The 25,345-nt window shown below is 47.1% G+C and overlaps 8 protein-coding genes across 8 annotated transcripts; 3 read left to right on the top strand and 5 right to left on the bottom strand.

Annotated features, from left to right (window-relative positions):
• Nucleotides 1-804: 804 nt before the first annotated feature.
• F4813DRAFT_373371 (uncharacterized protein) lies at nucleotides 805-2,283 on the bottom strand. The gene has a single exon (XM_049244809.1). The coding sequence runs from the start codon at nucleotides 2,033-2,035 to the stop codon at nucleotides 1,328-1,330; it is 708 nt and encodes a 235-aa protein (XP_049095728.1). The 5' UTR covers nucleotides 2,036-2,283; the 3' UTR covers nucleotides 805-1,327.
• On the bottom strand, nucleotides 2,115-2,663 carry F4813DRAFT_245039 (uncharacterized protein). Its single transcript, XM_049240076.1, has 2 exons — nucleotides 2,368-2,663; nucleotides 2,115-2,281 (listed from the first exon to the last, which is right to left on the bottom strand). Exons 1-2 carry the CDS (start codon nucleotides 2,517-2,519, stop codon nucleotides 2,194-2,196), a joined length of 240 nt encoding a protein of 79 aa, XP_049095727.1. The 5' UTR covers nucleotides 2,520-2,663; the 3' UTR covers nucleotides 2,115-2,193.
• Nucleotides 2,664-3,287: 624 nt separating this feature from the next.
• On the bottom strand, nucleotides 3,288-5,500 carry F4813DRAFT_244981 (uncharacterized protein). Its single transcript, XM_049240075.1, has 2 exons — nucleotides 4,741-5,500; nucleotides 3,288-4,684 (listed from the first exon to the last, which is right to left on the bottom strand). Exons 1-2 carry the CDS (start codon nucleotides 5,170-5,172, stop codon nucleotides 3,593-3,595), a joined length of 1,524 nt encoding a protein of 507 aa, XP_049095726.1. The 5' UTR covers nucleotides 5,173-5,500; the 3' UTR covers nucleotides 3,288-3,592.
• A 1,317-nt stretch (nucleotides 5,501-6,817) lies between these two features.
• Nucleotides 6,818-8,925, bottom strand: F4813DRAFT_373365 (Annexin). Its single transcript, XM_049244808.1, has 2 exons — nucleotides 8,315-8,925; nucleotides 6,818-8,261 (listed from the first exon to the last, which is right to left on the bottom strand). The coding sequence occupies exons 1-2, from the start codon at nucleotides 8,750-8,752 to the stop codon at nucleotides 7,200-7,202; spliced, it is 1,500 nt and encodes a 499-aa protein (XP_049095725.1). The 5' UTR covers nucleotides 8,753-8,925; the 3' UTR covers nucleotides 6,818-7,199.
• Nucleotides 8,926-9,361: 436 nt separating this feature from the next.
• On the top strand, nucleotides 9,362-12,647 carry F4813DRAFT_373363 (uncharacterized protein). The gene is made up of 4 exons (XM_049244807.1): nucleotides 9,362-9,590; nucleotides 9,643-10,859; nucleotides 10,925-11,146; nucleotides 11,201-12,647. The coding sequence occupies exons 2-4, from the start codon at nucleotides 9,750-9,752 to the stop codon at nucleotides 12,164-12,166; spliced, it is 2,298 nt and encodes a 765-aa protein (XP_049095724.1). The 5' UTR covers nucleotides 9,362-9,590; nucleotides 9,643-9,749; the 3' UTR covers nucleotides 12,167-12,647.
• Nucleotides 12,648-13,563: 916 nt separating this feature from the next.
• F4813DRAFT_383048 (phosphatidate cytidylyltransferase) lies at nucleotides 13,564-15,091 on the top strand (the record flags this gene model as incomplete). The annotated part of the gene is made up of 3 exons (XM_049245889.1): nucleotides 13,564-13,722; nucleotides 13,802-14,983; nucleotides 15,050-15,091. 3 exons carry the CDS (start codon nucleotides 13,564-13,566, stop codon nucleotides 15,089-15,091), a joined length of 1,383 nt encoding a protein of 460 aa, XP_049095723.1.
• Nucleotides 15,092-18,702: 3,611 nt separating this feature from the next.
• On the top strand, nucleotides 18,703-20,339 carry F4813DRAFT_244560 (uncharacterized protein). Its single transcript, XM_049240073.1, has 3 exons — nucleotides 18,703-19,147; nucleotides 19,247-19,415; nucleotides 19,513-20,339. Exons 1-3 carry the CDS (start codon nucleotides 18,790-18,792, stop codon nucleotides 20,096-20,098), a joined length of 1,113 nt encoding a protein of 370 aa, XP_049095722.1. The 5' UTR covers nucleotides 18,703-18,789; the 3' UTR covers nucleotides 20,099-20,339.
• A 2,571-nt stretch (nucleotides 20,340-22,910) lies between these two features.
• On the bottom strand, nucleotides 22,911-24,267 carry F4813DRAFT_393341 (Myb/SANT-like DNA-binding domain-containing protein; the record flags this gene model as incomplete). Its single annotated transcript, XM_049247407.1, has 2 exons — nucleotides 22,911-23,828; nucleotides 23,902-24,267. The coding sequence occupies 2 exons, from the start codon at nucleotides 24,265-24,267 to the stop codon at nucleotides 22,911-22,913; spliced, it is 1,284 nt and encodes a 427-aa protein (XP_049095721.1).
• Nucleotides 24,268-25,345: the final 1,078 nt, after the last annotated feature.

Raw genomic sequence — 25,345 nt, 5'->3', positions numbered from 1 at the left:
CCCTACCAGGCTAATCCAACACCATCGCAGAATGAGAAAGACCTCAAGGACCAAGAGCTACTGGATCAATACGGCGACGCCCTGGAAAAAGTCCCATATTGGGCACAAGCAGCTACATCGTCACGACGGACCTTACCCGACCACAACCAATATTTCGTAGCAACACGACATAAATAAACTCTTCGTCTACAACACCGCGAACTGTAAATCAAGTATCCAAACAGCACAACTATTACTGAATACACCTAAAAGACCCCAGCGCATTCCAGGGACATTTTAACAGCAACGTACCCGCAAGTTGATATTTGGAGATTTTGAGGATATTAGACGTCTCTGCGCCAAAGATGCGCAGGCTATAGGCAACTACTTACCTAAGTAGCTTATAGTCACCAATAGACGTAAACGTTATCATCATCATCATCATCATCATCTGCCCAAGAGGCTAGATACGATCCTATACTTCGAATATAACCCTGTCGAGCAGCCTATCGACGAGGACCACCACACAGTCCGCCGTGGAGCAGACTGTTACTATTGAGGGACATGGCACCGAAGATTTCCTGACCGATGACCATATTACCCCTGAGAAACCTCCTATCAACCATCCCGTTGAGCAGCTTGAAAGACGGTGGAATTATGATTTTATTTTGCAAGAGCAGAGGATGCGCAGGAGACATTTCTCATGCCAAGGGATATATATATACATTGGCTCTGCTAGAGTACTCCAACCATCCCACGCGCCATGGTCGCGCTTCGAGTTGATTAAATGTAAATATATTAGGTTAGACCTTTATATATTAGACCTTTAGGCGGATAGTTTTGACGTGGCTACTGGACATTAGAGAATCCATCATTATCATCATATTGAGCAGCTCACTATCGAGTAGCGACTTGTCAATCAGACACTTTTACTAATACTCTTTATATGGGTTCTACAATGTGTCTTCATCATTGCACTATTAAAACATAGGTAGGTAATCATGTAACTAGATGTATTTCAAACTTGTGCCAGCCAACTGTGAGCTGTTAAGAATACCCTCGTCGACGAGAGCATTATAGGTAGTAGGTAATAAGTACTCCTCACAACTAACCTCCTACTTCTCGCAATAACCACATAAGGAACCATAACATCATCTCGTTGTTTCTTTACCGGAATCTGAAAGAAACGGGAAACCACCGAAGCCTATACCAATAACACCGACCTATACCGACCAATACGCCGCCGTTCATAATATCAAATCAATCGTTAGGGAAGCGGGGGGAACCCCTTTAGCATCTGCTGTAGCAATCTAACCGTTCTGCTGAACTATTAGATGATCTACCAGCCCTAGCCGTGATGCCCGTGGTGCCCGTGTTGCCCATGATGTCCATGATGGCCGTGATGGCTGTGATGGCCATGGTGGCCTTGTCCATGATGTCCGTAACCATGCCCATATCCCTGTCCATAAGCTTGATCATGGCCCTGATTCGAATGGCGCTTCTCCAACTTGTTCTCTATCAAATTGGCAGCCACCGCACCAACGGCACTACCAAGCATGGTGCCCAGCTTGCCCTTACCGAGCTTGTGGCCGAGGAAGCCGCCGGCTCCGCCTCCAAGTAAAGTCGCGCCTAGACCACGCTCGCCGTCCTCGCCAGCTTGCGCCTGGTTGTAGTTCGGATCGCGGTCATTCTGGGTGGCGTAGGGATCTGCAGAGTGAGGGCGTGATCCTGGATGACGGCCATCGTTCTGTGGGTACGGAGGCGGCGCATAGCCAGCATCCGAGTGAGCGGAACCGGGTCGCGAGTGCTGGGACTGTGGTTGGTAAGGAGTAAGGTAGCCCTGCTGCGACGGGGCTGGCGACTGGGCGTAGGTGGGCTGAGCGGGGTAAGGCGCCGGGGAGGGGGTACCGTTTGCGTAGTTTGGTTGAGATGGATACGGGGAATGCGAGGGCGTCTGAGCGTATTGAGGTTGTGGGGGGTAAGGCGACGAGCCCTGTTGGTGTCGAGGTGGGGGATAACCACCTCCATTGTTACCGTAGTAGTCTGCTGCTGACATGTTGATATCGGTGGCGAGGCTCGCGATGTCGAATGTGTTTTTCTTTCTTTCTTTCTTTCTTAGGAATAGAGGATATGAGTGAGTTGAAAGTAAATATTCTAAAGCGATTTTTATACGCTATGAAGAATAGCCTTTAGGGGTGTGAGAGGAAGTGAAGTTTATTGAATGTTTATGGTAAGAAAAGAGGAAGAGAGGAAAAGAAGAAAATGTAATAAGTTCACCGAAAATAAAGAAAGGTCGATGAAGCTTATTTATAAGTAAGCAGAACTTAAATTATAGTTCTAGGTAGCTAGGTACATAAAGTACTTAATTGAGGCTGGTTTCATACTTACATGTACAATACATACCTAACCCAATAAGCGACGACGTTGCTGACAATAGCCATCGCAATTAGGAGGCGCAGCCATTTCGCCTCGCAGCCAGGCAGCTGATTACTATAATGTACATAATGTACATCAAAGCGGAAACACGCGGCGATGCGCATACGCGGACGGAGCTTAGCAACCACCGGCGCTATGCTAGGCGACGATAGTGAATGCGGCTTGTAAGAAAAGAAAGCCTTGGCAGGGAAAAAGAAGAAGTCATATGGAGAAAATTCGGTTGCGTTTGCCGTGGCGGAGGCTTGAGCAAGCTAAACTGGCAAACAATCTAGGTCATTGGAACCATAGCGGGGGGAATCAGCTGAGCCCCATTAGATAATCGATGCGCAGGATTACGTACATTAGGTAACTTATGTAACGTTAGCCCCCACAATTAGTTCAAAGCCTTGAATGAGGCTGATTTTCGTGGTTACGAAGCTGTCGGCTGCCCCCTACCCCCCCCTTTTTAAGGTATGTAGGTACCCCCTTGTAAGACATACCTACCTGGCACGTAAAAGCTGATAGCCCGGATGAACACGTGGGGAACTTTGTTGGTATCGTTGTAAATTTCATTATTTCGTTCATTTAGGAGGTGACATCGTTACTAGAACCGTGCTAGGCTTCGTCATACAAATATTATTACAGACTCCTACCCTAGGTACATACCCCTTACACATCCAAGTCGTCGTTGAATACACCCTCGATATTCCATGGCACTCTACACCTAGGTTTGATCAGGGGTAAACATGACTCGTTCCCTATGTCATAACCCCCAGACAAATACGTCTACATTACTAAGAGCATTTTTGATTTGATGGTGAATCATTCAACACATGCATTCAATCGCTCCGAAGATAACCATACTTAGACAAGCAAGATAGGTACTAGGTAGGTAGGTAGCCTACGCTTGAAACCCATCACCCGTTCCAACATATACACCTCAACGACATCTACCCCAAGTCATCATGCTCATAAATCTCCCGTAAATGCACCCAGTTGCTCCTGCAATCCCCAGTGTCATCTCATGAAAACCCCCAGTAGCTTAATGCATCATGGTCGTGAATGCGACGCCGAGAAAAAAAATTACATCCTTTTTTGACAATGCGGAAAACATGTATATACGCGAGACAACTGACAAAAATGACAATCTCAGTCGCCAAGTACGCCGTATAGCAACCCCATGAAAATGAATATTGCGTCAAACCCCTACCACTGGGCCATTCACTCTTCTACTCTGGGGAATATGGATCTCACCCTCCGAGTCCGAGCTGTCATCTGCCCCTACCCGGTCGAGCATCCTTTCTATGTCGTCGCCCCGCAGTGCTGTTCTCGGCCGGGACGGGCCGCTTAGGCCAGCAGGGATAGATAAAGATGGTCGCGGAGCCGATCCATTCGTTCGGCGACGAGGTGTGCCTCTACTTCGCGGAGATACGTGCGGGTCATCAATATCCATCCCACCGTAGATACCCGGTGACTTCTCAAATCCTACGCGCTTGACTTGGGGCGCATGGTTATGTTGCGGCCGCGCCGTTGGTAAACTTTTGCGTCCCTGATTCCCGGCCTCGGCCCCTGAACCCAGTCGCGAGGTAGGGAGAGCAGTTCGTCCGCCGTTGCGCGTTTGCGGCGGATGTAACGGCTGTACTGGTTGCGACCCTTGTGATGAAGGGAGAGACGAGGGAAATGCATGCTTTACATTCGCCGAGTTTCCAGGGCTACTCATAAACATCAGCGTCTCCAACGCTTCCTGCTCCCGCACATTCTGGTGCGGAGAAAAGAGGATAGGGTCAACATTGGGTGTCCTGATATTCCCGTGACCCGGAGTGGCTTGTAACGGACTTGGCTGGGCCGGAGTATGGGGAGAAACGTGATGCGGGTGAGATAGGTAAGCTGGTGCAAATCTTGCGTTGGAACTACGACGAGGATGGGTCTGGTTAGGCTGACGTGGTTGTATAGGTGCAGGTGGAGCTAGCGCGGGCACTTGGGTGTTGGGTGATGTTGAAGCAGATGACTTCATGTTACCCTCTTTCCATAATGGCTCATACGAGCGACCTTGGAATGGATGTTGCGTCGTAGGGCTGGTAACCATGCTTGAAGCCCTGTGTCTCATAGGAGCAACTGCAACTCGAGGGCTTGCAGACGCCCCATATCTACCATGCAACGTAGATGTGCTGGAGGTGGGAGAGGCAACTTGAGACGCGAGCGACTCGACCTCATCGATAGAATGCCCTTGCCAGCCATTGTTAACCTTGACCATGGCGTAAGACAATTTGGTCCTCAATTCAGCCGATAGCTACGATTGAGTTAGCAGAGACCGCAGTAATGCGTTATTAGATCTTGGCGAATTACCTCTCCGATGCGACTAGAGGTAGAAGCTATGCTCACGGTGCTAGTGTTTCTAGAGTGGCCAGGTCGAATTGGAGACACACTTGAGCTATTCCTCTTGTGCTTGACCACGCCGTCGGCCATTCGCTTTCTTGATTGACCACCAGCCGCAGGTGCCCCGTCTACCTCGCCCATCCTCTGCTGTGCTGCAGCGAGCTGAGAGAGCTGCAGGAGCTGGGACTCTTGACTCGAGCCATGGCTGTTTCTTATTCCATTGCTGCCCTCACTGTCACTTTCGGGCGGAGTGAAGATACGGTCCGTATCATTGGAGGCGGTAGTATCTTGGGAATCGTTGCTTGAATAATTGAGTGGTTGATTCTGGGAACTTGGGATATTTTGAGATTGTGACGAGTGTCCGAGGCCCGTCAAGGAACCTGAGGCGTTGACTTGCGACATGATCCAGTGTAAAAGTTAGCTGGGTTAAATATAATGTTAGAGAAAGTGCCACGGCCAGAGGCACGAGGTTGTCGCGTCTTGTTAGATGTAGATGCAATTCAACTAATCAGAAACTATCAATCGCGTTTTCCCATAAACCCATATGTCTTGAAGCCAGCCTATTTAGATGGTAGTGGTAGATATTGTTGAAAGCGGTAGGATTCCACGTCTAGAAAACGACGGATTTCCTTCCTGGGCGATGATGTCGCTTAGCGAGGTGTACGCGTTGCGTCGTCGTCAGAGTCGCGGTTATTGCGGAAGTATAGATCAAGTCTTATAACACTCGGATTGTTATAGTCGCGTTGAGCCAATGCAACACTCGGCAAACTTAGCATTCGAAAAAGCTCTGAGACTAGGACTGAGACATAGATATATGTTATAAGTAGTATATATGTATAGGTGAAGCGAGGAGGCGAAATAAGTGCGGCCACACGGGAATTAATAGTAAAAGAGCTCGAATTAAAATCCAGCCATGGGTTAGACGCGACGCGGGTTGACGACAGAAGTATCAGTTTAATTAGTTAACTAAGCCCCCATATGTGGTGATATTGAAAAGTCGAAAGAGGAGGTTTGACGTTGACGTTGACTTTGGCTTAGATCCAAGGGAACAGGAACAAGTCAACTCGGGCAAAGTATCCAAAGTAGCGAATGGGTTCCAATATTAGGAGGGGAAGAAATGGCGGGAAGCCATTGGCCGTTTATTACGCGGTCTAAGTCGCGCGAACTGCACCTACCTAATGTATTTTTTGGCTGGGGTTCTTTAGGTACACCTTGGGCGCACCTGGATCTACTTGTCGGGGGATCATGTGCGCTAAGACTTCCCTAGATTTACGCTTGGCCCCAGCGCCTTGCAGCCACTACAAAAGGCCTGTACCTTGTAGGCAGATCCTTTTTTGCCATGGGTACCTAGGTACTTGTACATACATATCACATACATGTAGGTATGTACACGTTGTCCCTGCAGCAATTCTATGGAGCCAACTCTTTTTTTTTTTTGTTTTTCTTATTCTTCCTGGAATTAATGGTTTCATTTAATTGTGAACAGAATTTAGTTATGGAAGAAAATAGGTGGAAATATTAAAAAAGATAAATGACTATGAAATTCTGCTGCCTTGGAGGTTTCCATACATTGATGTAGGTATCTGACTTAAGGTAGATTAAAAAAAAAGTACCTAGGTACCTAAAGTGAGGTAAGATCGACTTATCCCCTGTCAAACCGCTGCAGCAGGAAAACGGGAGCGGAAAACAAAAAGAAGAAAGCAAAAATAAAAAAAATGGCGCTCTTCCTTTACCCTAGGTTTACCAACCGGCCTGGCTCGGTCCAACACAGCACGGATTGCACAAACCACCCGAGCCAATTTAACACGAAATCACGTGGCACCATATCGCGATCCACGATACCCCCACACCCCTCTTTTGAATTGAACCCATAGTTATAGGTAGGTACCTATATAAATCATAGGAGGTAGATATATTCGATGTTTAACTACTTAGGTTAAGTACCTGGCTAAGAATATAGAATATATTGACTAACTTATAAGAATTGTAAATCAATGATTACAAGAAGAAAATGTTTAATAGTGGACTAATTTAGTTAAATACTTTATTACTTATAATTGATGTAATTAATTATTAAGTGATCCCTATACTATGTCACTCTACACTTATCCCCACATAGAAGATAATCCACATATGCATAAGACCTTTCTTCCCTTCTTTAAACATGGAGTTTACTAATATGTAGTAATTTATCTCGGCACTATTTTCTGTTTTGTATACCTTTCACGTCGTATAGGTTATATACAACCCTAGGCAACTTCAGTGTGAATATGAATATAGTCAACAACATTTATTTCTCAAGACAGAAAAATAACCTAACCTAGTACACACGAGACGCAAAGGTTCTCCCTGTAAAGAAAAAAATATTATGACGAGCTATTCCATATCGATTCATTAAGCGTACCTACTCCAAAGTTAAGAGCTTCCATTTACTTTCTCTCGCGAATCAACGCAACCATCAAATCCTCATAATCTCCACTCAGGACACTCCTAAACGCAGCACGCAATGATGTCCTAGCCGAAGAGTGTATCTGGTAAGCAGATTTGGCCGCGTCCTGGCGTGGACGATTCCAGTACAGACTGACAACCCTGTTGATCAATAGCCGATCCTTGCGCGGAGTCTTGTATAGTGGCCGCTCCAACCTCTTAGCATCGAAGCGCGCTCGGTCGATAGCATTCTCGAGCATGTAGAGGAGCGCGTCCTCCATGTCTCCGCGGAACTCCTTCTCAATGACTTCCTCGAGCGAGCGGTGGTACATCCTCTCGTACGTCCTGCTCATAGCGTTTAGCTGCGCAGAGTTAGAATTCGTGAAGATTTGCGCCACGGAGACGGCATTGGCGCCGATCGTGCCCTCGGTCGCGCGTTGCAGCTCTGTCACTTTATGGTCGATATCCGAATTGATTACGGGCGCTGCGTCTTCAGCACGCGTGGCGGAAAGTACCATGCTATAAAGCCGGAATAACGTGTCATCTACGTCGTCTTTGATATCTACCAGGAGGTCGTTGCCCTTAAGTCTCCTGTACTCGGCGCTGATTGCGCGAATGTCCGCATTCGATCGACACAAAAGAACATCCATAAGGGCATCTTCATCTGTGCCGGCTCGATCAAGAGCCTTAATGAGGACTCGTACATCCTGTTCTAGTGGTCCTCGGATCAGGGCGAGGAGTGCAGTTTCTACACCCCCACGTGTCTCGCTTTCTATATCCTTGGCTAAGTCGCGGATGAAGCGCTTGTTATAATCACCGACAAGCTGAGCCATCGTCCACGGATTCTCGTACTTGGATGATGTGAGTACGCGTATTAGAACCGTCTCATCACACCCCATGCCCTTCATAGCCTTGCGGAGAGTCTCAACGTCGGCCGACGTATCGACGGGGGCCACGAACGCTCTCTGAGCTAGGTCATAACCAGGCGACGCGGGGGTCGGTGGTACGCCGTAACCATAACCGGGCTCAGGGTATTGAGACTGTGACCATTGCGGAGCAACCTGCTGCGTGTAATTGTTAATATTTATAGTAGATAAAAAGCCAATGTCATACTTACAGGACCTCCGTATTGTTGCGGCGGCGGAGGATAAGGGGTCGGGACTTGTGAATAAGCACTGGGAGGAGGGCCCTGCTGAGAACTAGGGCCCCATTGCGTGTATGGAGCTGGCGGTTGCCCGTATTGTCCCTGCTGTGGCTGTTGAGGTGTGTAAGGTTGAGGTAGAGTGTATTGTCCCGGAGTCTGAGGCGGACCTGACGGATACTGCTGAGGTTGGTATTGATGTTGACTAGTCTGAGGAGGGCCCTGAGGTACGTTGTAAGAAGAGTAAGGCGATTGCTGGTAAGGGGGCTGCCCAGGAGCAGGCGACCCGGTGGGGGAGTAATACGAAGCTCCGGGTGGAGGCCGCTGATATCCCGGTTGAGGTTGTCCAGGCTGGCCTGGAGGTCCACCAGCGGGGGGATATTTATTATAATATTGCTGCTTCTGAGGATCCATGATCCAGGTAAGTTGCGTATGTTTACTCTTGTGAAGTATAAAGTAAATGTATTAGAGGTATGCCATACGATAATGAGAGCACTTGATGAGAGAAAAGGGGGGAAAGATGACAAGATATAGGTTTCTCAAGACATCCCAAAGCGTTCTGACGAGGACGAAGCCAAAAATGAATTTATTTAGCTAAACACACCAATTAAAATTAAAAATTAAATTCTTACAATAATATAGACAAGAGGCCTCCAGAAACATTCGGAATCTGACCGCAGTCGTCGTGCTACATACCATCATTTCATTCAGCCACGTTTCTCATCCAATAGAATTACAGAATGGAGAATCCTTCCTAGGTCACAGCACGATTTTTACATCTGCCAAGCCAGATGTCAGTGCTGGATAGAGATAGAGTCAACTTTGGGGTCATCTTGTTTAAGGCAACCAGCTGATTATGGTCCAGGGTAGTTCCAGGGTAGTTCCAGGGTAGTTTTACTATTCTTTTTTAGCCTAGCCACTGTGCGCTATTAGCTAGAAGCACGATGTTGCTATGATGGTATCCTTGGTAATGAGAAGAGGTTAAAATTTGGGGAATCAAAGCTGAGCTGGTAGAAAATATAAGACGAGTACCTACATGTATCTATGTAAGTGGGCAATTGAGTTGAGGACCTCAATAGGTAAATATGTACCTAGATATAAATAGTACATGCAGGTACCTACTGACGTACATATACCTTATATTTGACGTAATATTTCTGGGATCCACCACTTAACGCGCTACGAAATCTAGGTACTGCCTTGTAGCTATGAAATTGATAGACGATAGACGATAAGATAAACAAGCCTAAGAGTAGGTACCAAAGGTAACACATTGAACTTCCCTCGTTGACAAAACAAAACAGTCTACCTCATTAATGACAAACTCAACACTTATAATAAAATAATACTACGAGTCGTATGATTTCGCCAATGGGCTTGTATATAGCCAATCCTGACTCCCCGAGTCGCCATGGACGATTTTTCCGACGATGACTTCGATACCCTCAATGCGAACATCCTACAGGAACTCGAGAATAATGCCATTCAATTCACTCAAGCACAGAAGAAATACCAACAATCTCAGACTCAGCCCCAATTCGTTGACGATTTCGAAGACGACGATCTTGATGATGCCGTCGTGCAAGACGAACTGCGCGGAAATTCCATCCTACCAGAAGAAACAACCCAGCTACCATCGAGGGTAGCTCCCCAACAGCAATATCAACAATACCAACAACAATGGGGTGGCCCGGTGCCTATTCCTGTCAATCACTTCCGCCATCAGCCTGTCCATTCAGCCTCTCGAAATCCACTGCCGGCTTCTACTGCCTCCCGTCAACCCCAGCAACCTATTTCTCGCGCCCCAGCTCCATCATATAGCCAAATTCGCCCACCGCCTCCTTTACCCCGACCGGCTCCTTCTATTCCTCCAAGATACCAAGCCTCGCAAACTCAAAGGCCCAATATACCGTCGAATCACGAAATATCCGCCTTACAAGCCCAGATACTAGACCTAAAAACGAGACTGACAACCAAAGACGGAGAGATAGGCATTGTCCGGAAACGATTGGAGAAGACGCGCGAAGATCACGAGCGCGAGCTTCAGGCACTCAAGAAGCAGGCGGCCGAGCAGGTATCAAAACATGAAAGAGCTCTTGAGGCTGCTAAGGCGGCACAACAGGCCGCTTCTACAGAACTTGAATTTACAAGGCGAGATCTCAAAGACGAGCTGGATCGCGCTAGGCGTAAAGACGGGCCCGTGACGCCTAAGAAGAATGCCGCTGCTAAATCGTGGGGCATTGCAGATGGATTTGAAGATGTTGAGATGGCCGGTAGCCCGAGCAAGGGACGGCGTGGTAGGAATACCGGTGCTGTAGCCGGCGCTATGGTAGAACCGCCTGCAAGACTAACGAGAACTCCTACTAAAGGAAAGAGGAAACGACTGGCTGCCGATAGTCCTATCGCAGCGCTGGAAACCCACTCGGAAGACGCAGTCATGCAGGATCATACTGGTGTGAACGATACTGGTAGCGCACAATTTACACACGTAGATGCGCCACCCAGAACCGCTTCCTTCGATGTATGTCGTCTTCGGGACCTCGCAAGTAGTCAATATATGATCTACAGAATACTGATGGCTAGCAGTATATGAAGGTGATACTTAATCATAGTTCTAAACGTGGCGGCCCATTGGCTTTCGAGTCCCTAGCTAATTACCGGCTTCCGTCGAGACCTACGGAAAGCCTTGCTTCTACCCTCTTTCAGAAACTGGCTGTCATCGGAGATCCTCACGACCCTATGCGCCTACCGATAGAATTCTGCGAGCAAGTTATTCAACTGTGGCGTAGCTGTCACAAGGAGGGTGTTGTGGGTATCCAATTTCTCAACGAAATTAAGGAGCATTGACTGACCACTTTATAGTTGGAACCTATAATGGAGCTGGTGTCGTTGATATATTTGACCGTACAGCTATATACCGTCGCTGTTTCTCCGTACATTGCACCCTCCCTTCTGCCGGTTGCTATGGACTCGTGCTTTGAGGTAGGAATTCCTAGATTTTACCATGAGGGTCCTGGTGATCCGCCAGAGGAAGCTTGGAGAAATTTCAACAAGAATATCTCGACACCTGAGATTCTCTCTTTATTGTATTTAACCGCCCTGGGATGCGCGGCTTCACAGCCCGTCGACGGTGTTACAGACCCTGCAATTGATTTCTGGAGTCAGGTCCAGGTGGAATTCGTCCTCCTACATCTAAGTCAAAAACATCCAGTAGAGGATTATTTGACCATACTGCGATGGTTATGCACGTCGGTGTTCCCCGAAAGCATCGGACCTATCAGTCCTGACAGGACGTTGGAGGTTGTGGCGGGTGCGTTGATTGAGCGCATTTCGCATCAGCTTGTCGAAAAGCCACGTTGGGAAATCGACCAGTATAAACAACGGGGTGTTCGAAATGCCGTACTTCGAACGCTGGCGGCCTTTGCAAGGTCCCCCTTCGGACTTGCACAATTAGCCATTAACGACTATGCTATCCCACGCCTCGTCACCCTGCTCTCCTCGTGTATAGACGAGCTCTACGATGGCGACATGCGATACGAATCTTCGGAGGATGACGATTCACAAAAGGAACTACAGACATTGGTAGCACGTTCGGTGTTACTATTACACACGATCATCACGAACCCCTTGACTGCTGACTTGGTGAATGTGTCAGGGAAACTGGCCAAGCCACCAGGGGTATCGCAGAAGTACCTGCTCAGTCTAGGAAGACTCAATTTTTCAGAAGACTTGGTGTCAGAAGAAACAGCAGAGCTTGCGCATGAGTTATTGGAGCTGGCAGTAACACCGGAAGAGGGTGAGGAGTTGGGACGGTTCTTCGGAGGGTAGGCATTTTTGATCGCGTATTTGGACAAGGCCAGCCATCTAGCCGGCGAAGATACCGGAATCACGTCATTTATACGACTCAGTCTACCTTTTTAGTGGCATTGAGGACATCGGCCTAGGGTATTGTTGGTTTAAATTGTATCTTGGAAGGCTCAGAAAGATGTGTGTATCGATTATTATCATTATTAGAGGTCTAGGGATATTAGCGTACATAGTAGCCCTACTCGCTTCTTCGAAGATATTTACATGTACAAAAAGATAATATCTGAGGCTCTTTTATGGGCCTCATGGTGGATTATCGTTTAAGAGTACATGTAGGTAGTGAATAGGAATCATTAGTGAAGTGGATATTTACCTAATATTACCTGCATATGCATTCAACAAATTTCGGTATCCAAGGTACCTAACCTACCTATCTAAGGTCACGTCCACTAGGTACCTAAGGTATCCAATAGCATGTTGACATGTGAAGTTGATAAGGTTGATTGAATAGACGGGATGACGACACATGTCCACTATTCGGCTTTAAGAACTGTCCAGTACCTATGTAGGTAACCTAGGTAGGTAGTCCAGTAGACATGGAAATATGCCACATTGCATGCCACATCGCAATGCCACACTTTATTGATGCCTGAGCCACATTTTGACGTAGCCAAGCGTTGCCACGGGCAAACAACCTTAACAACCTGGAAGCAAGGTCTGCAAGGTCTAGCGGTTAGACAAATCTAGTGCTAAAGCTCAGCCCATCAGCACCTGCAATCATTGAAAACCGCGGCCCCAAATCAAGAAAAATCACCAAGAAAAAAAGAGTGCACATATCGTCGCCCAACAACACGGACTCTCGGGATTCTTTAGGGACCGCAGCAGCTGACATCAACGTGAGAAGGGGAAAAGGAAAAAGAAAAGAAAAAAAGAAAAGAATAAACCTCTTCTCTTCATCGTCATATTGACTAACTTACCTCTTTTCTCATCACCTCTTTTATTCAGTATCGAGATTTAAAAGTGTCCACCAGCCGACGATCCGATATTCCCATTCCTCCCTCCCCTCACCCTTCGATTCTCAACGCTTCGCCCTTTGTCCTACCAAATTGTTAATTTAGAGTTGTTGGACTATCTAAGGAACACATAATTTTTATAGTCTCTACAGTCTCTACAGTCTCTACCGTCTCTACACCGGCGCGGTATCTTTTTCAGCTCAACAGCCCCGACCAGCCGATCTTGCTGTTCCTTAACCAACGAGAACTCTCCATCTCCTCAGCTCAGCTACAAAGGTACTCGCTAAATAGTTGTCGCGTTTGCACAACAAGACCATTGCTAGCTAGTAGCTGGTATACTCGCTGCCCAGTTCCGCTCCATTCACGCCAGCATATATACACGCAAGCGTATAAGCAATAACCGCCATGACAAAACCACGTCGTGGTGTTCGATTCCCCGGTCGAAGCCTCAATGGCCACGTCTCTTCCGACGGCAGGAGATCTAGTTTCAGCGAAATAAGCGAAGATGGATCAGGATCTCCTATCAAAACTAAAAGCTCGCCTCAACTAGACGGCATTAGCGAAGTATGTTATGATATAACTAGTAACTGGACTTCATAGCAGACTCTTGGATCCCGGAGCTGACGTATTATATTCTCTACAGAAAGCGCCAGAACAGCCTCAGATGACTGACTACGAGAAGAAAAAGGCCAATTTCCTTACGCGGACCTTCTGGACCTTCGTCATGATAGGAGGTTTCTTCGCAGCTCTGTTTTCAGGCCACATATACATCATCGCTTGCATTACGGCTGTACAAATCGTATCCTTCAAAGAAGTCATTGCCATTGCCAGTGTCCCCAGTCGAGCCCGACAGCTACGTCCTACCAAGAGCTTGAATTGGTATTGGCTTGCTACCACCATGTATTTCCTCTACGGCGAGACCGTCATTTACTACTTTAAGCATATCGTACTCGTCGACAAGGTTCTGCTCCCGTTAGCCACGCACCATCGCTTTATCAGCTTCGTCTTATATGTCATCGGCTTCGTCTTCTTCGTCGCCAACCTCAAGGCCGGACACCTGAAGTTTCAGTTTACCAACTTTGCTTGGACGCATATGGCGCTGTACTTGATCGTCGTGCAGGCTCACTTCGTCATGAACAACGTCTTCGAGGGCATGATCTGGTTCTTCCTGCCCGCGGCCTTGGTTATCACTAATGATATCTTCGCTTACATCTGCGGTATTACTTTTGGTCGAACTCAGTTAATCAAGCTTTCTCCCAAGAAGACGGTGGAGGGCTTTTTAGGTGCTTGGATTATGACTATTGTTTGGGCTGCCCTTCTGACGAACGTGCTGATGCGCTCCAAATACTTCATCTGCCCTGTCAACAATCTTGGATCCAGCATCTTCACCGGTCTCGAGTGCGACCCCAACCCAGTGTTCCTCCCGCATACTTATACACTCCCTGACCTATTCTTCCTTCCCGGGAGAACCAGCTTTTCCTTCACCACCGAGCCCATGCAGTTTCACGCTATCGTCTTGGCGACTTTTGCATCCTTAATCGCACCTTTTGGTGGATTTTTCGCATCGGGACTCAAGCGGACCTTTAAGATCAAGGACTTTGGCGATTCGATCCCAGGCCACGGTGGCATGACCGACAGAATGGACTGTCAGTTTATTATGGGATTCTTCGCCTTCATCTACTACCAAACTTTTATTGCACAATATAAAGTCAACGTTGGAAATGTCATGGAGATGGCTATTACGGGGTTGGCACCAGAGGAGCAGATTGAACTGATTAGGGGAATGAGCAGATATCTAGAAAACCAAGGAGTCTGGGGATCTGAGGTGAGTAACATACGTGTCCCAACCCTCTAAAATGAACCATTAGCTAACTGACTACCTAATGCTTAGGTTCATGCATGTCTAGATCGAGCACTACCAGCCCGGAGATAGAAACGAGTTAGATTCGCGCTCTGGTGAGAAAAAGGGTATATACCAGGAACGTGTACACGAGTGTATAGCTACTCGACAGGGTAAGTAGCTTATTAATGAATTGATGATGAAGATTCTCCTCAGGCCCGGTCTTCTTATTCTTGCATACCTACGCAGAGATGGCGCAGTGATTTTAGTAAAATTTAGGGAAAGGAAAGGGTGTAAAAATAGGAGAAGCCCCGACTGGCTAGTGTGTTATATGAATTCGGTAGAAGCTATAAGAAGGGAAAAGGAAATAAAGAGGTTGGTCTTTACACGTGAATATCCATTCGTGGGTTCAGAAGTGAAGTTTAGGACTTGAGAGTAGAAGGAATGGAGCGGGTCAACACGAAGTCAAGTTTGCCGCATAACGTAAATCCTGTAACGTAAATCCTGGCTAACATGGAAAATGTCGCACCCGGAGATAGGCAGGGAGATTGTATTTCCTTTCCCTCTTCCTCCTACGGCATATTGGAGGGGAATAAGACTGCGAGACCGGTTTCATCGTGTCACGCCGGGAAGTGACCCCGTAGTATTCATCTGGATAGAGGAATTCGATAAGATGTCTCGCTACGTTTGGCGGAATCATTACGCAGACCATTATACTTCCCGGTGTTTACTTGCTGCGTCTACCAGTCGGATATATCAGGAAGGATGGCGTCGTCTCCCGTCAGCGCTATTGGTGCCTGACTGTTGGATCTTCGCCGGTCTATGCCCGGTATAAACTCGGGGACATTTGACCCGCACGAGAGGGAAGCATCATGTCGGTCACATACGTTATATGTCATTTGTAGGCGGAACGGCCACCGCGAGGGGTCGCGGAGGGTCGAGGTGGTGTGTAGATATATCTGACATGATGCTTGACAGCGTTTTTCTTTTGCTTTTGCTTCTTCCATGTACAGCCCCAATTCATCGAAGAGGAAGGTAACTAGATAGATAGACAGGCAGACGTCCACAACGCCCACGCTTTGGCTTTGCGGCAATTATTTACAGGGCAAATCCTCTCCACGGGGTAGATGACAGGGAACATGGGGGCACACACGTGTGTGTAAGTAAGATGAACCCGCATCCATGGATAGCGCAGGTGTCAACCTACGATGGCGTACGTGGCTGGCTGAGACGTACATTAGTGATAGGTAGTTGGAAGTAGAATTGCTTATTCTAACCTAAGTCAGTTAAATTCCAGCATCTTTGGTGAAGAAACAGCATCTAATCTAGCATTAGAATGATACATAATCAAAGTGTGGTCGCTCAGTTTCTTCTCAATATGTCATACTTCGTCAATTCTAACATTCGTATCAGATGGAAGAGGCGAGACGGATCTACCTTACGATTCCACAGCATTAAGCACGTAACATGGCCCATGATTAAGTCCTATCGAGTACACCAACAGATTTAACCATGATTTCCCCAGTCGATCTCACGCATTAGTGCTGACGACCCTCCCTAAGTTGATCCTCCCACGCTCGCGCCACCCGTTAGAGGGGAATCTAACCTGGAGGTTGATTAAATTTCGGGTTCCAATTCGACGAATTTGAGCATTAGGTTTTCCCTGGCCGAACAAATGAGTAGATCCGCGGGTACTCGATATGATGATTCGTCTTACTCCCATATAAGAGAAACTACCTACATACATAGGTAGCTTAACCATGCCAAACCGAATCATAACTATCGCCGATGGTAAAGTAAATAATGAACCCCCAAAGACACCGCTTACTGGGTGAGGACGACGACACCACCAACTAACCCAAGGCCACGACGCACATCAACGTTAGCTCTGCTCACCAACTCTATTTTTTTGATCGTACCTATCATCAACGAGATAAAGTTATGACAGTAGTTTATATGGGTTACCGACCGCTTGGATAGTTTTCAGTACTGAGTTGTGTAGAACCTATAAAATATAGTAACCTGCATACTACCCTGGGTACCTAGGTATTGACAGAACGGACAAATCTACCGTGGGAAAGGGAACTAGTTGGTCAATATGATCAATATGACCCAGCACATTATTCCGCCCGGGGAATAGAGATAATGCTAATGATATTCTTTGCAAATCCTTAGGCGACATGTCTACCAGAAGTCAGAGCTTGACGGTTCGTCAGCTGTTCGGAACTGAGGAGCGTGCATTGCATTGCATTGCATCGAGTACGTACGTACTGCAACTTAGTTAATCAGGGTAGCTTGCAGGGAAATTTGTTCTACGATGTCCGCAGCCGAGATACTGTTTAAGATATAGGCCGGGATAAACATTTTTCCAATCCTTTCATTGACGAATGACGGTGTGATATTTTCCCATATTGGCTCTATCGCTACCCGATTTGAAACATTTTGCATGAGGCAGTGCGAGGCATATGTTGGATGGATATGTTGAATAACTGCAAAGTGTGCTGCTGTGACCGGGGAGGGGAGAGGAGACAGGGCTGCCAGGCCAAGTGGTAAACTTCATGTGAACTTAAGACTTTAAGTTGGGAATAGCGTTGAAGGATATGTAAAATGGTGTGACGATGGTTTGGCTTATGCTCCTTCAAATATGTTGGCCAAGCTGAAAGGAGAAAAGAAAAAGAACGTGGGGTAAAAACAAGTGTTGAAAAAGAAAGACACTTGATGCGTGTTCCATCAGCCAGGACTCAGGACCCTTGGGCCTGTCTAGGTGTCCCATTGGTATTGGCATTAGAGTTGAGATATATCGTACCCTCCTTTTTCTCGGGGGGTGGCCTGGAGGGTGTGGCCTGAGGGGTCTCGAATCCATCGCCGACATCATATTCCATTCGTCGGCCACAGCCACGCAATGTATTGTACAGTGCGTCAGATCACCTGGAAAGCCAGAAAAGAGTCATCCTTCAGGATCCCCAATAACATCGGGCGATAGGACTATTCTTGTGATCAGAATATTACCGACCGAGGACGGTTGACTGTTCAACTTGATCACAGGCGATGATGTATGTGTGAGAATGTAAAAATAATAGTTTTTGGATCGGGGAACCCGGCCGGCATCTCTCTACTGCTACTCTGCTGCTACTCTACTGCCACTCTACGCACGGCCGTTAACATGACCACGTACCCTGATACTTAGCCTTACCGTTAAAGCTAAGCGATCCTAGAAGAACTCTTGTTCCTCATTGGGCGCTGTTAACTTGAACTGGGTATAACTTTCACGCTGATTGGTTACCATCCTAATGGCACACGACTGTAACAGCTTTTGTAGGCGTACGCTGTACAACTTGTATAAAGTGCCCAAACGACCAATCAAGATGGGTGGTGGAAGTTCCCCATTGCTTTAACGGACAACCTTGATAAAGAACAGCTCCGGCATGACTGTCCACGAATGCATCTCGAGCTTTAAAGCCAACTCCGTCACGATGGCGAAGTCTGAATTCCTTACTGGTGGCTTAGTCTATTTGTCGTTATCATGCCGTAAGACATGTCATTCTCGTCTGGGTGGTGACATGGTCATAACATGTACGAGCCTGTGTGTTAGTCTCAACACAACCGAGGAGCAATGATAGACGCCTCCCTAGTGCATGTCGATAATGACTGCTTGTCTCTGATTGTACCCCCTATTCTGTCTACACGTAACAGTATTTAGACTGCCCCGCGTGCCCTATCTTCTTATACACCGGTGTAATTCCCTTTCATTTTCTCATCTCTCATCGGGATTTGTGTGACACTTAGCTAAGATGGCTGTCGGTACGATCCAGTTGAAAGTTAAGTCTTTCTTCCGTTCAAGCTTAAAGAGAAGAAGATTAAACAGCCCATATTCGGAGCACGAACATAAGAAACTAAAGAATACGTCGACCTTAACAATCGAAGACAAGAACGGTCCCGGGTTTGATCTTCAGCTCGCCAGCTCGTTCTTCCGCAACCTACCTATTGAGATCAGACGGATGATATATGAACTCGTCTGGCATGGGCCTTATGATCATAAATACCACACGCTTCGCGGGAGGCATATACACTTTGTAGACGGCCACTGGGTCAACATGAGATGCGTCATGTATAAAGATGACGAGGATCCAGATCTTATCCAGAAGAACAGTATGCATATTTCATACATTCATCCATAGCGGCCATACCCACCCCTTTTAAGGACACAAAGATTATTCTACCATTACTAAAGCTAATACATTGTTTCAGTGGACATAACCCATAGCTCGGGCAAAGGAGACTTATTAATGTGGCAAAAGAGACTGGCGTCGACTTGGGGTAGCCGCCACTGGAGATGTGAGGAAAGAATCCAATACGGTACGCAAAAGTCCGTAGATGGTACAAACTTCATGTCCATGATGCTTGTCTGTAAACGGATGTAAGTCATCAACAAAGCCTGCCCGCGCTTACTCTCATACCATATCTCCAGCTACAGTCAGACTCGCTATTGTTAAGCTAACCCGCCGAGCGTGTAGGTTTCCCGAGGTTGTAGAGTCGATACTCGAATCGCACCAGTTCTTATTCAACGACTTTTTCTCGGCGCACAGGTTTTTCACCTATAACCCTTCGCCATATATCACACGTATCCGCCACCTTGATTTGTCACTCAGTCTTCCCTTTCACGAGTACGCCCCGTTTATCGTAGATGGGCCTAAGAGTAGAGTTCGAGAGCTGTGGGAAGCTCTAGCACGTATCTCATGTCTGCATAGTCTGCGCATATCTTTAGACATTTACGATCATGGCCCGTGGCGGAAGATCCCCGAGCAAGGCGTCGCTGCGCAACTAAAAGATCTCAAGGTGTTAGGGAACTTTACCCTCGAGTTACCTCCCTTGCTTCCTATAAAGACGCACGCTCCCAAGATGCAAAATCTTGATTCTCACGAGGAGCTGCCATTCCAAATAGCACGCCGTCCTCCTCTAAGGTATTGGCAGTTTACTCCGGGCGAGGTGGAGCGGTTCGGGTGGAAGACGTATAAGAAAAGCCAGCAGAACCACTGTTTTATTGCCCTTGATAGGGCAGCTAGGCATATCCCCAATCCCTATCTGTTGGACTTCTTCTAAATGAGGTCAGACTGGAAACGGCCAAATTTCATGTCGATTAATCTCTAGTGGATACAAGCGTCAGCGTGGTATTCTAAATACAGATTGCCTACCGATACCACCCAAACGATATTCACATTAGGTAGACAGCTCACCCAAAAATGAGCTGTACAGGTGGATTAATCAGGATACGTTCTTCTTAAAGTGGCTCGAACTTAATAGTCCACATGCTTCTGCCATACCATCATTAGATCTCGTAGGTGACATCTTATTCGCTCCCCTATTCCGTTCTGAGTGTCACTCGCGCAATGTGCCACTATGGTATTGAGCGGCGGCAGTAATACGGGGTCAATAAATGTGGTAGCACAACAGTTAAACATGGCCATTTGATTCCGGCTGTTTAGCCAAGAACGCAACACAATACCGCATCGGAACACTTTATTATACGCCACTGTGTAACAAGCCAATGACTCGATTCGTTGTGTTACATCAGTAAGATCTTATTAGGGTCGGCGGCTAGACGTAGGTTGCATTGACGGCCACGAACTGTAAGACAGGCTGTGCCGTTCGAGCTGCTTCTCCGGGCTAATAAATCCTCTGGATACCATCGGCCATGGTATCACAATTCCTCCTCGGATAGCAATCACTAATATCCATCCCTCTTGGTTTACCTTCATTTGGGGCGTCTACTAACTGAGACACAGCCCGTACCTATACACCTATACCAGGAGAAACTGACCTTTTACACAGGTTAACCCTTGAAGCTGATTATCGAACTTAGGGTCACTTTATACGTCAGGTATTGGGAAGCCCCTGGCTTACAATGTATCCGACTAAAGGCTAGACAGCTAACATAACATGTCGTCAAGCATCTAACAATTTAACAACAGCCCTGTATAGCTATATCATATAAGCCGCATCCAGAGAAAGTTATCATGGTCTCATACTCACTCGGTACTTACCCTGAGACAGCAAACAGGCTATAACATTCTCACCTTTTATAGCATTAACACTTATACCTATGCGTAGAAAAGACAAAGGAAATGATAGTTGACAGCAGTGTTACACACAAGTACTACCAACCTCATCGCGGATGTGCGGCTTTCCTGCCTATCCTACTTGTTCGTAACAGAATATGGGCACTCCTCTCCTAAAATATCATCTTGCTTCTCAGTTACCTACTTGAGCATCGAACCATAAGTCATAGACTCGCGACAAGAAAGCTAAGCTTACGCCCCAATCCAAGTGTATCAAGGCCCACAGCGGCATTTCCGCCTCTATAATCTTAGTCTGGACAGATTTATTCACCGCCTATTCATACCCGGGGTGCTTTGCCTCTGTTATGCCATCGGAGATACGCTTCATCGTCTTATAGCTGGCCGCCCCTTTAATATGATATGCTGGATTAGCACCAGCTATGTTCGGTATTCCCAACAGGCACCTTAGAGCTGACCTTTGTGTAACGCCTTCGAACTGTATACCTACGTTCAGTGGCGCTGTTGACGAGGCATAATATCGGGTTCGAGAGCATTAGACCCCGAGCGTTATCCGCGAGAGGTACCTGAATTGCCTTTCCGGGGCGGGAGTCAGACTACCTCAAGAGGAAATATATCCTGGTACACGGTTTGAGAAGGAGAGTGATTATCAAGACCTAAGAGTACATTGCGATTCGATGAATGGTTAAGTTTTACGAACTTCCAACCTTGGACTCTATGGAAACCTTATAGGACACACGCACCAAACTGGCCATAGAAGTGTATTGATGAAATGCACCATTTACCAGCAGTGCAAGCTTTTATTATTTCCACGTTAACGGCCTCTCAACTAGCATCGCCGCTCGCTATATCACCAACACGAAGAGCTTAACCTAGTCTTCTTGAAACGGCCTTGCTACGTGATATTCCAGGGAGTTCCGTGGTATACGTATGGAATGTATTATGTACCTCTCAATTCATACAGGTACAGCTCAGATCAGTCCCAAATGGGTTCATGCCATCGAAGTGAGTTGTAAAGGCGCCTTCTGGAGATCGATTACTTATTGTTAGGTTCCTTGCTAAACGTCATCAGGCTTAGAAGTCATACCTCCTTTCTCCTTTGAAAACATTCATGGCTAGAGGCCCCCAGTTTGATAGAAATAATTAATTCCGGAGGCTTTATCGGCTCTTAGAATAAGACCTGCGAGCTTGTTTGCTATAATAGGCGCCTTCGGTGATAGAATAGTACCCAACTAGAATCATACCTGTAGTAGCTGACCTGGAATCGCCTATTGGTACATGGGAATCAATGAGTATAGAAGCATAGAGCGTAACACTCGTGACATGGTACTGGTATACCAGTAGTCCGCCAATGAATTCAGCGTCGGGATATAATAAATATATATGATGACGACGGAAGTTCCATGATCTTCGTCAAACCTGCCAATCTCGTTTTAAACCCATGTAAAAGATGAAGTTGACAGGAGAAAAAGAGCCAGCTTTGGCTTAAGGAGAAATGAACGCCCCTTTTAAAATAATACCATTAAGTTTCGTAAAGCAGTATAAGAGGTATATACGTGCTCAGATCATAACGTAGTTGCGAAACTAAGCGGCAATGGGCCGCTTTTCCACTGGAGGCAAATTGGCGCTGATTTGGCTGCCAATCGTCTCAACTACAAAGTCGTAAGATCTTCCGCTTGGGCGATATTGGACCTTTCAAGGCTTTTCATGCACAGTTTTAGCCCTTGGCCATACACCCTCGGCCGCTTTCGACTTGCTGTTGAACAACGCCCGTGCGCCGAACTCCGCCTGAAAGCCAGACCAGATTCGACAACGCTTCCCGTGAGAATAGAGAACTTTTAAGTAGCTTCCTCCCCGACTCGTCCTCCTAAGCCCAGCCCGCCTCCTAGATTTCGCATGTGGACCTCCCTAAGTCTACCTACCCAATGTCGCCGTAACACCGGTGTCATCTTGACGAATACCATGGCTTTATTCTCGTCGGTGAGAGCTTTCTCGGCGATTTTGAGCTGCAAGTCGGCATCCTCTTCTGCGAATTCGCGGAAAAAGATCTCAACTGCCTGTTCCGACCATTTAGGCGGGCTACGGGTCCTGAGGGCCTCAGCTAGAGATAAGATACCGTCTTCGACGAGGTTGGTAGAGGTAAAGGACGAATGAAGTCCGAGCGGCGCAGAGGGACTAGCAGCGCGAGGGACGGCGGAAGAAGAGGATGGCGTATTAGTGGACTGCTGGGTATAGAAGTTGGAAGAAAAGCGCGAGGGTCTGCCGCGACGCTTCTCTGGATAATTAGGGTTTGTGTTAGGATTCGGCCGTTTTTGCGCTTGGGTGCTCGGGACGTGCTCATCTGGTGGCGTAAGCGCACTTGGATTTGCGGTTATGGATGTTCGGGGTGGGATAGTAGTTGACGAAGGTCTCTGCATAGGCTGAGGAACAGAAGGGGTCGGCACCGGTTGACTTAGCGGTTGGGCTTGCTGAGCTGGGTTTTGGGCCGGAGTCTGAGTCTGAGTCTGAGTCTGAGTCTGAGTCTGAGCGTATATACTCGAGTCGAGGGATGGATCGATGACGGTTTGATCCGCAGTGCTCGGTCTGCCTGGTAAACTACCTGGTAAACTACCTAAACTGCCGTCGGGGTTTCTCCGTCTCGGCTTCATAATACGTTTCGGTGCACCGCCGGAACCGACAACATCGGGGAATAGAATCTCCATATACTCTTCATGGTCAAAGGGACGACCCCTTAGTGCTTTTGATAGCGGTTCTTTCTATGAATCGCAGCCGGTTAGTATCATTGGACATATCATTGGACACCCCTTATATATATTTTTCTCTGCCTACCTCGAAGTGTCTTCTCCAGGCCTCTTCGCTTGCTGTGACCATCCTGGTAGTGGGGTTATATAAAAATTCGGGATCCTCCCTTAATCCTCTCCACATGCGGAACTTCTTGCGCGCGTTGTCGGCCTTATTGATGAGATGGCTCTTCTCGGGATACGCCCCGTGCTTGTCGCGTAAAGCGATGGCGGCGCGTTCCCAAGCACCCGACTTGAAGCTGTGATTCTCCTTGTATCCCATCTGCATAGACTCGCATAGCGATCTGAAGAAGGTCTCCTCGTACGCTAAGTTCCAACTGAATCGCGGGGTTCGTCTGTCGGCATTGCGGCGCGAGCTTCGCGACGCCGTAATTTCAATATCGTCGTCCGACATGATGATGGCAGTTTCTGACTAACGATAACGACAGCGATGACGATCGTCTGCAGGATGCCGTAGCGATTATGGGATGAGCTGTTCCGATTAGACGGAAAAGCTGTTATCGCTACTACGGGGGGGGGAACCCAGATGCGATGGTTGCTTATCGCTGAAGCTCTTCCGGGGTTGGGACGGGGGGGCAACAGACTAATACGGTGGGAAATGTGAGGTTGGGAAGTTGAGACTTTTTGCCAGTTTCAAACGGTCATCGAAACAGGATAATTGGTGGCTGGTGATATCACGTGTTGAATGTGGCTTGATCCTTTTTCTTTTGTCTTTCTTTTTTTTTTCCTTCGGTACATCTGGTCTTGGCCGACTCGTTAGGTACCTATGTACATGTACATACTCTTCAATTCCCCTAAAGCCACGCTAACTTGAATGTACTTACCTTGTAGCGTAGGTACATACCTACCTAAGCAACTAATCTAGCCGATAAGCATATCAAGGTCCCTATCGATAAAAGACCATAACATTAATCCGTACCTACCTGGTAGCTGTCAATATGTCATCCAAGAACTTGAAACTTCCATCTCAACTTCTCTCGAGACAAGAAGAAATCTTATCACGAACAAGCTTCTTCTAGCGTCGATATACTACAACCAAAAGTTCTTCGACCCTTTCTGCGACCCTCTTTAAAATACTATGTACAATCGTATTCTCATTACGATCTGCTCTCTGATGTCGTACTCGGGTTGAACCCTGCGTCGTTCTTGAAACACTCTGAAATCTCCGTTCGAGGCTCTACGATTGGTCCTTTAAATATTTGAGACCGTCCTTTTTGTCTGGTCATTGTTTTGGGGTATTCGCGGGTATTCGCAACCCTTGACGGCCATCTTTTCTCAGTACGGATTAGTCATGATCTATTCCTCATAGTTGATCTTAGTTGATCATTGGGAATACCGTCATAATTAGTTATGTTGTTTTTAGGGACTTTCGTACCGTTAACCCGAGTCTCTAGGTAGGTCTTCAACTTGGACTCAACTCATCATCATTTCTGTCTACCCACCCATGGCCGCATTGCAACAATACTTCCACA

The sequence above is a fragment of the Daldinia decipiens genome (genome assembly GCF_022478715.1).
Source record: "Daldinia decipiens strain CBS 113046 unplaced genomic scaffold F4813scaffold_43, whole genome shotgun sequence".
Classification (NCBI taxonomy): Eukaryota; Fungi; Ascomycota; class Sordariomycetes; order Xylariales; family Hypoxylaceae; genus Daldinia; species Daldinia decipiens.
Note: the sequence above shows the minus strand (reverse complement) of the source record. Positions and strands in the feature narration are given on the sequence as shown.

Excerpts from the sequence above, each read along its gene's own strand:
- F4813DRAFT_373365 (XM_049244808.1), bottom strand. The coding sequence starts at position 8,752 with ATGGATCCTCAGAAGCAGCAATATTATAATAAATATCCCCCCGCTGGT. Across the intron at positions 8,262-8,314 it reads CGCAACAATACGGAGGTCCT|CAGGTTGCTCCGCAATGGTC; the intron begins GTAAGTATGACA and ends AATTACACGCAG.
- F4813DRAFT_244981 (XM_049240075.1), bottom strand. The coding sequence starts at position 5,172 with ATGTCGCAAGTCAACGCCTCAGGTTCCTTGACGGGCCTCGGACACTCG. Across the intron at positions 4,685-4,740 it reads CCTCTAGTCGCATCGGAGAG|CTATCGGCTGAATTGAGGAC; the intron begins GTAATTCGCCAA and ends ACTCAATCGTAG.
- F4813DRAFT_244560 (XM_049240073.1), top strand. The coding sequence starts at position 18,790 with ATGGCTGTCGGTACGATCCAGTTGAAAGTTAAGTCTTTCTTCCGTTCA. Across the intron at positions 19,148-19,246 it reads AGATCTTATCCAGAAGAACA|TGGACATAACCCATAGCTCG; the intron begins GTATGCATATTT and ends ACATTGTTTCAG. Across the intron at positions 19,416-19,512 it reads ATGCTTGTCTGTAAACGGAT|GTTTCCCGAGGTTGTAGAGT; the intron begins GTAAGTCATCAA and ends CCGAGCGTGTAG.
- F4813DRAFT_245039 (XM_049240076.1), bottom strand. The coding sequence starts at position 2,519 with ATGCGCATCGCCGCGTGTTTCCGCTTTGATGTACATTATGTACATTAT. Across the intron at positions 2,282-2,367 it reads GTTAGGTATGTATTGTACAT|CTTCATCGACCTTTCTTTAT; the intron begins GTAAGTATGAAA and ends CTTATAAATAAG.
- F4813DRAFT_373363 (XM_049244807.1), top strand. The coding sequence starts at position 9,750 with ATGGACGATTTTTCCGACGATGACTTCGATACCCTCAATGCGAACATC. Across the intron at positions 10,860-10,924 it reads CCAGAACCGCTTCCTTCGAT|TATATGAAGGTGATACTTAA; the intron begins GTATGTCGTCTT and ends GATGGCTAGCAG. Across the intron at positions 11,147-11,200 it reads GCTGTCACAAGGAGGGTGTT|TTGGAACCTATAATGGAGCT; the intron begins GTGGGTATCCAA and ends ACCACTTTATAG.
- F4813DRAFT_373371 (XM_049244809.1), bottom strand. The coding sequence starts at position 2,035 with ATGTCAGCAGCAGACTACTACGGTAACAATGGAGGTGGTTATCCCCCA.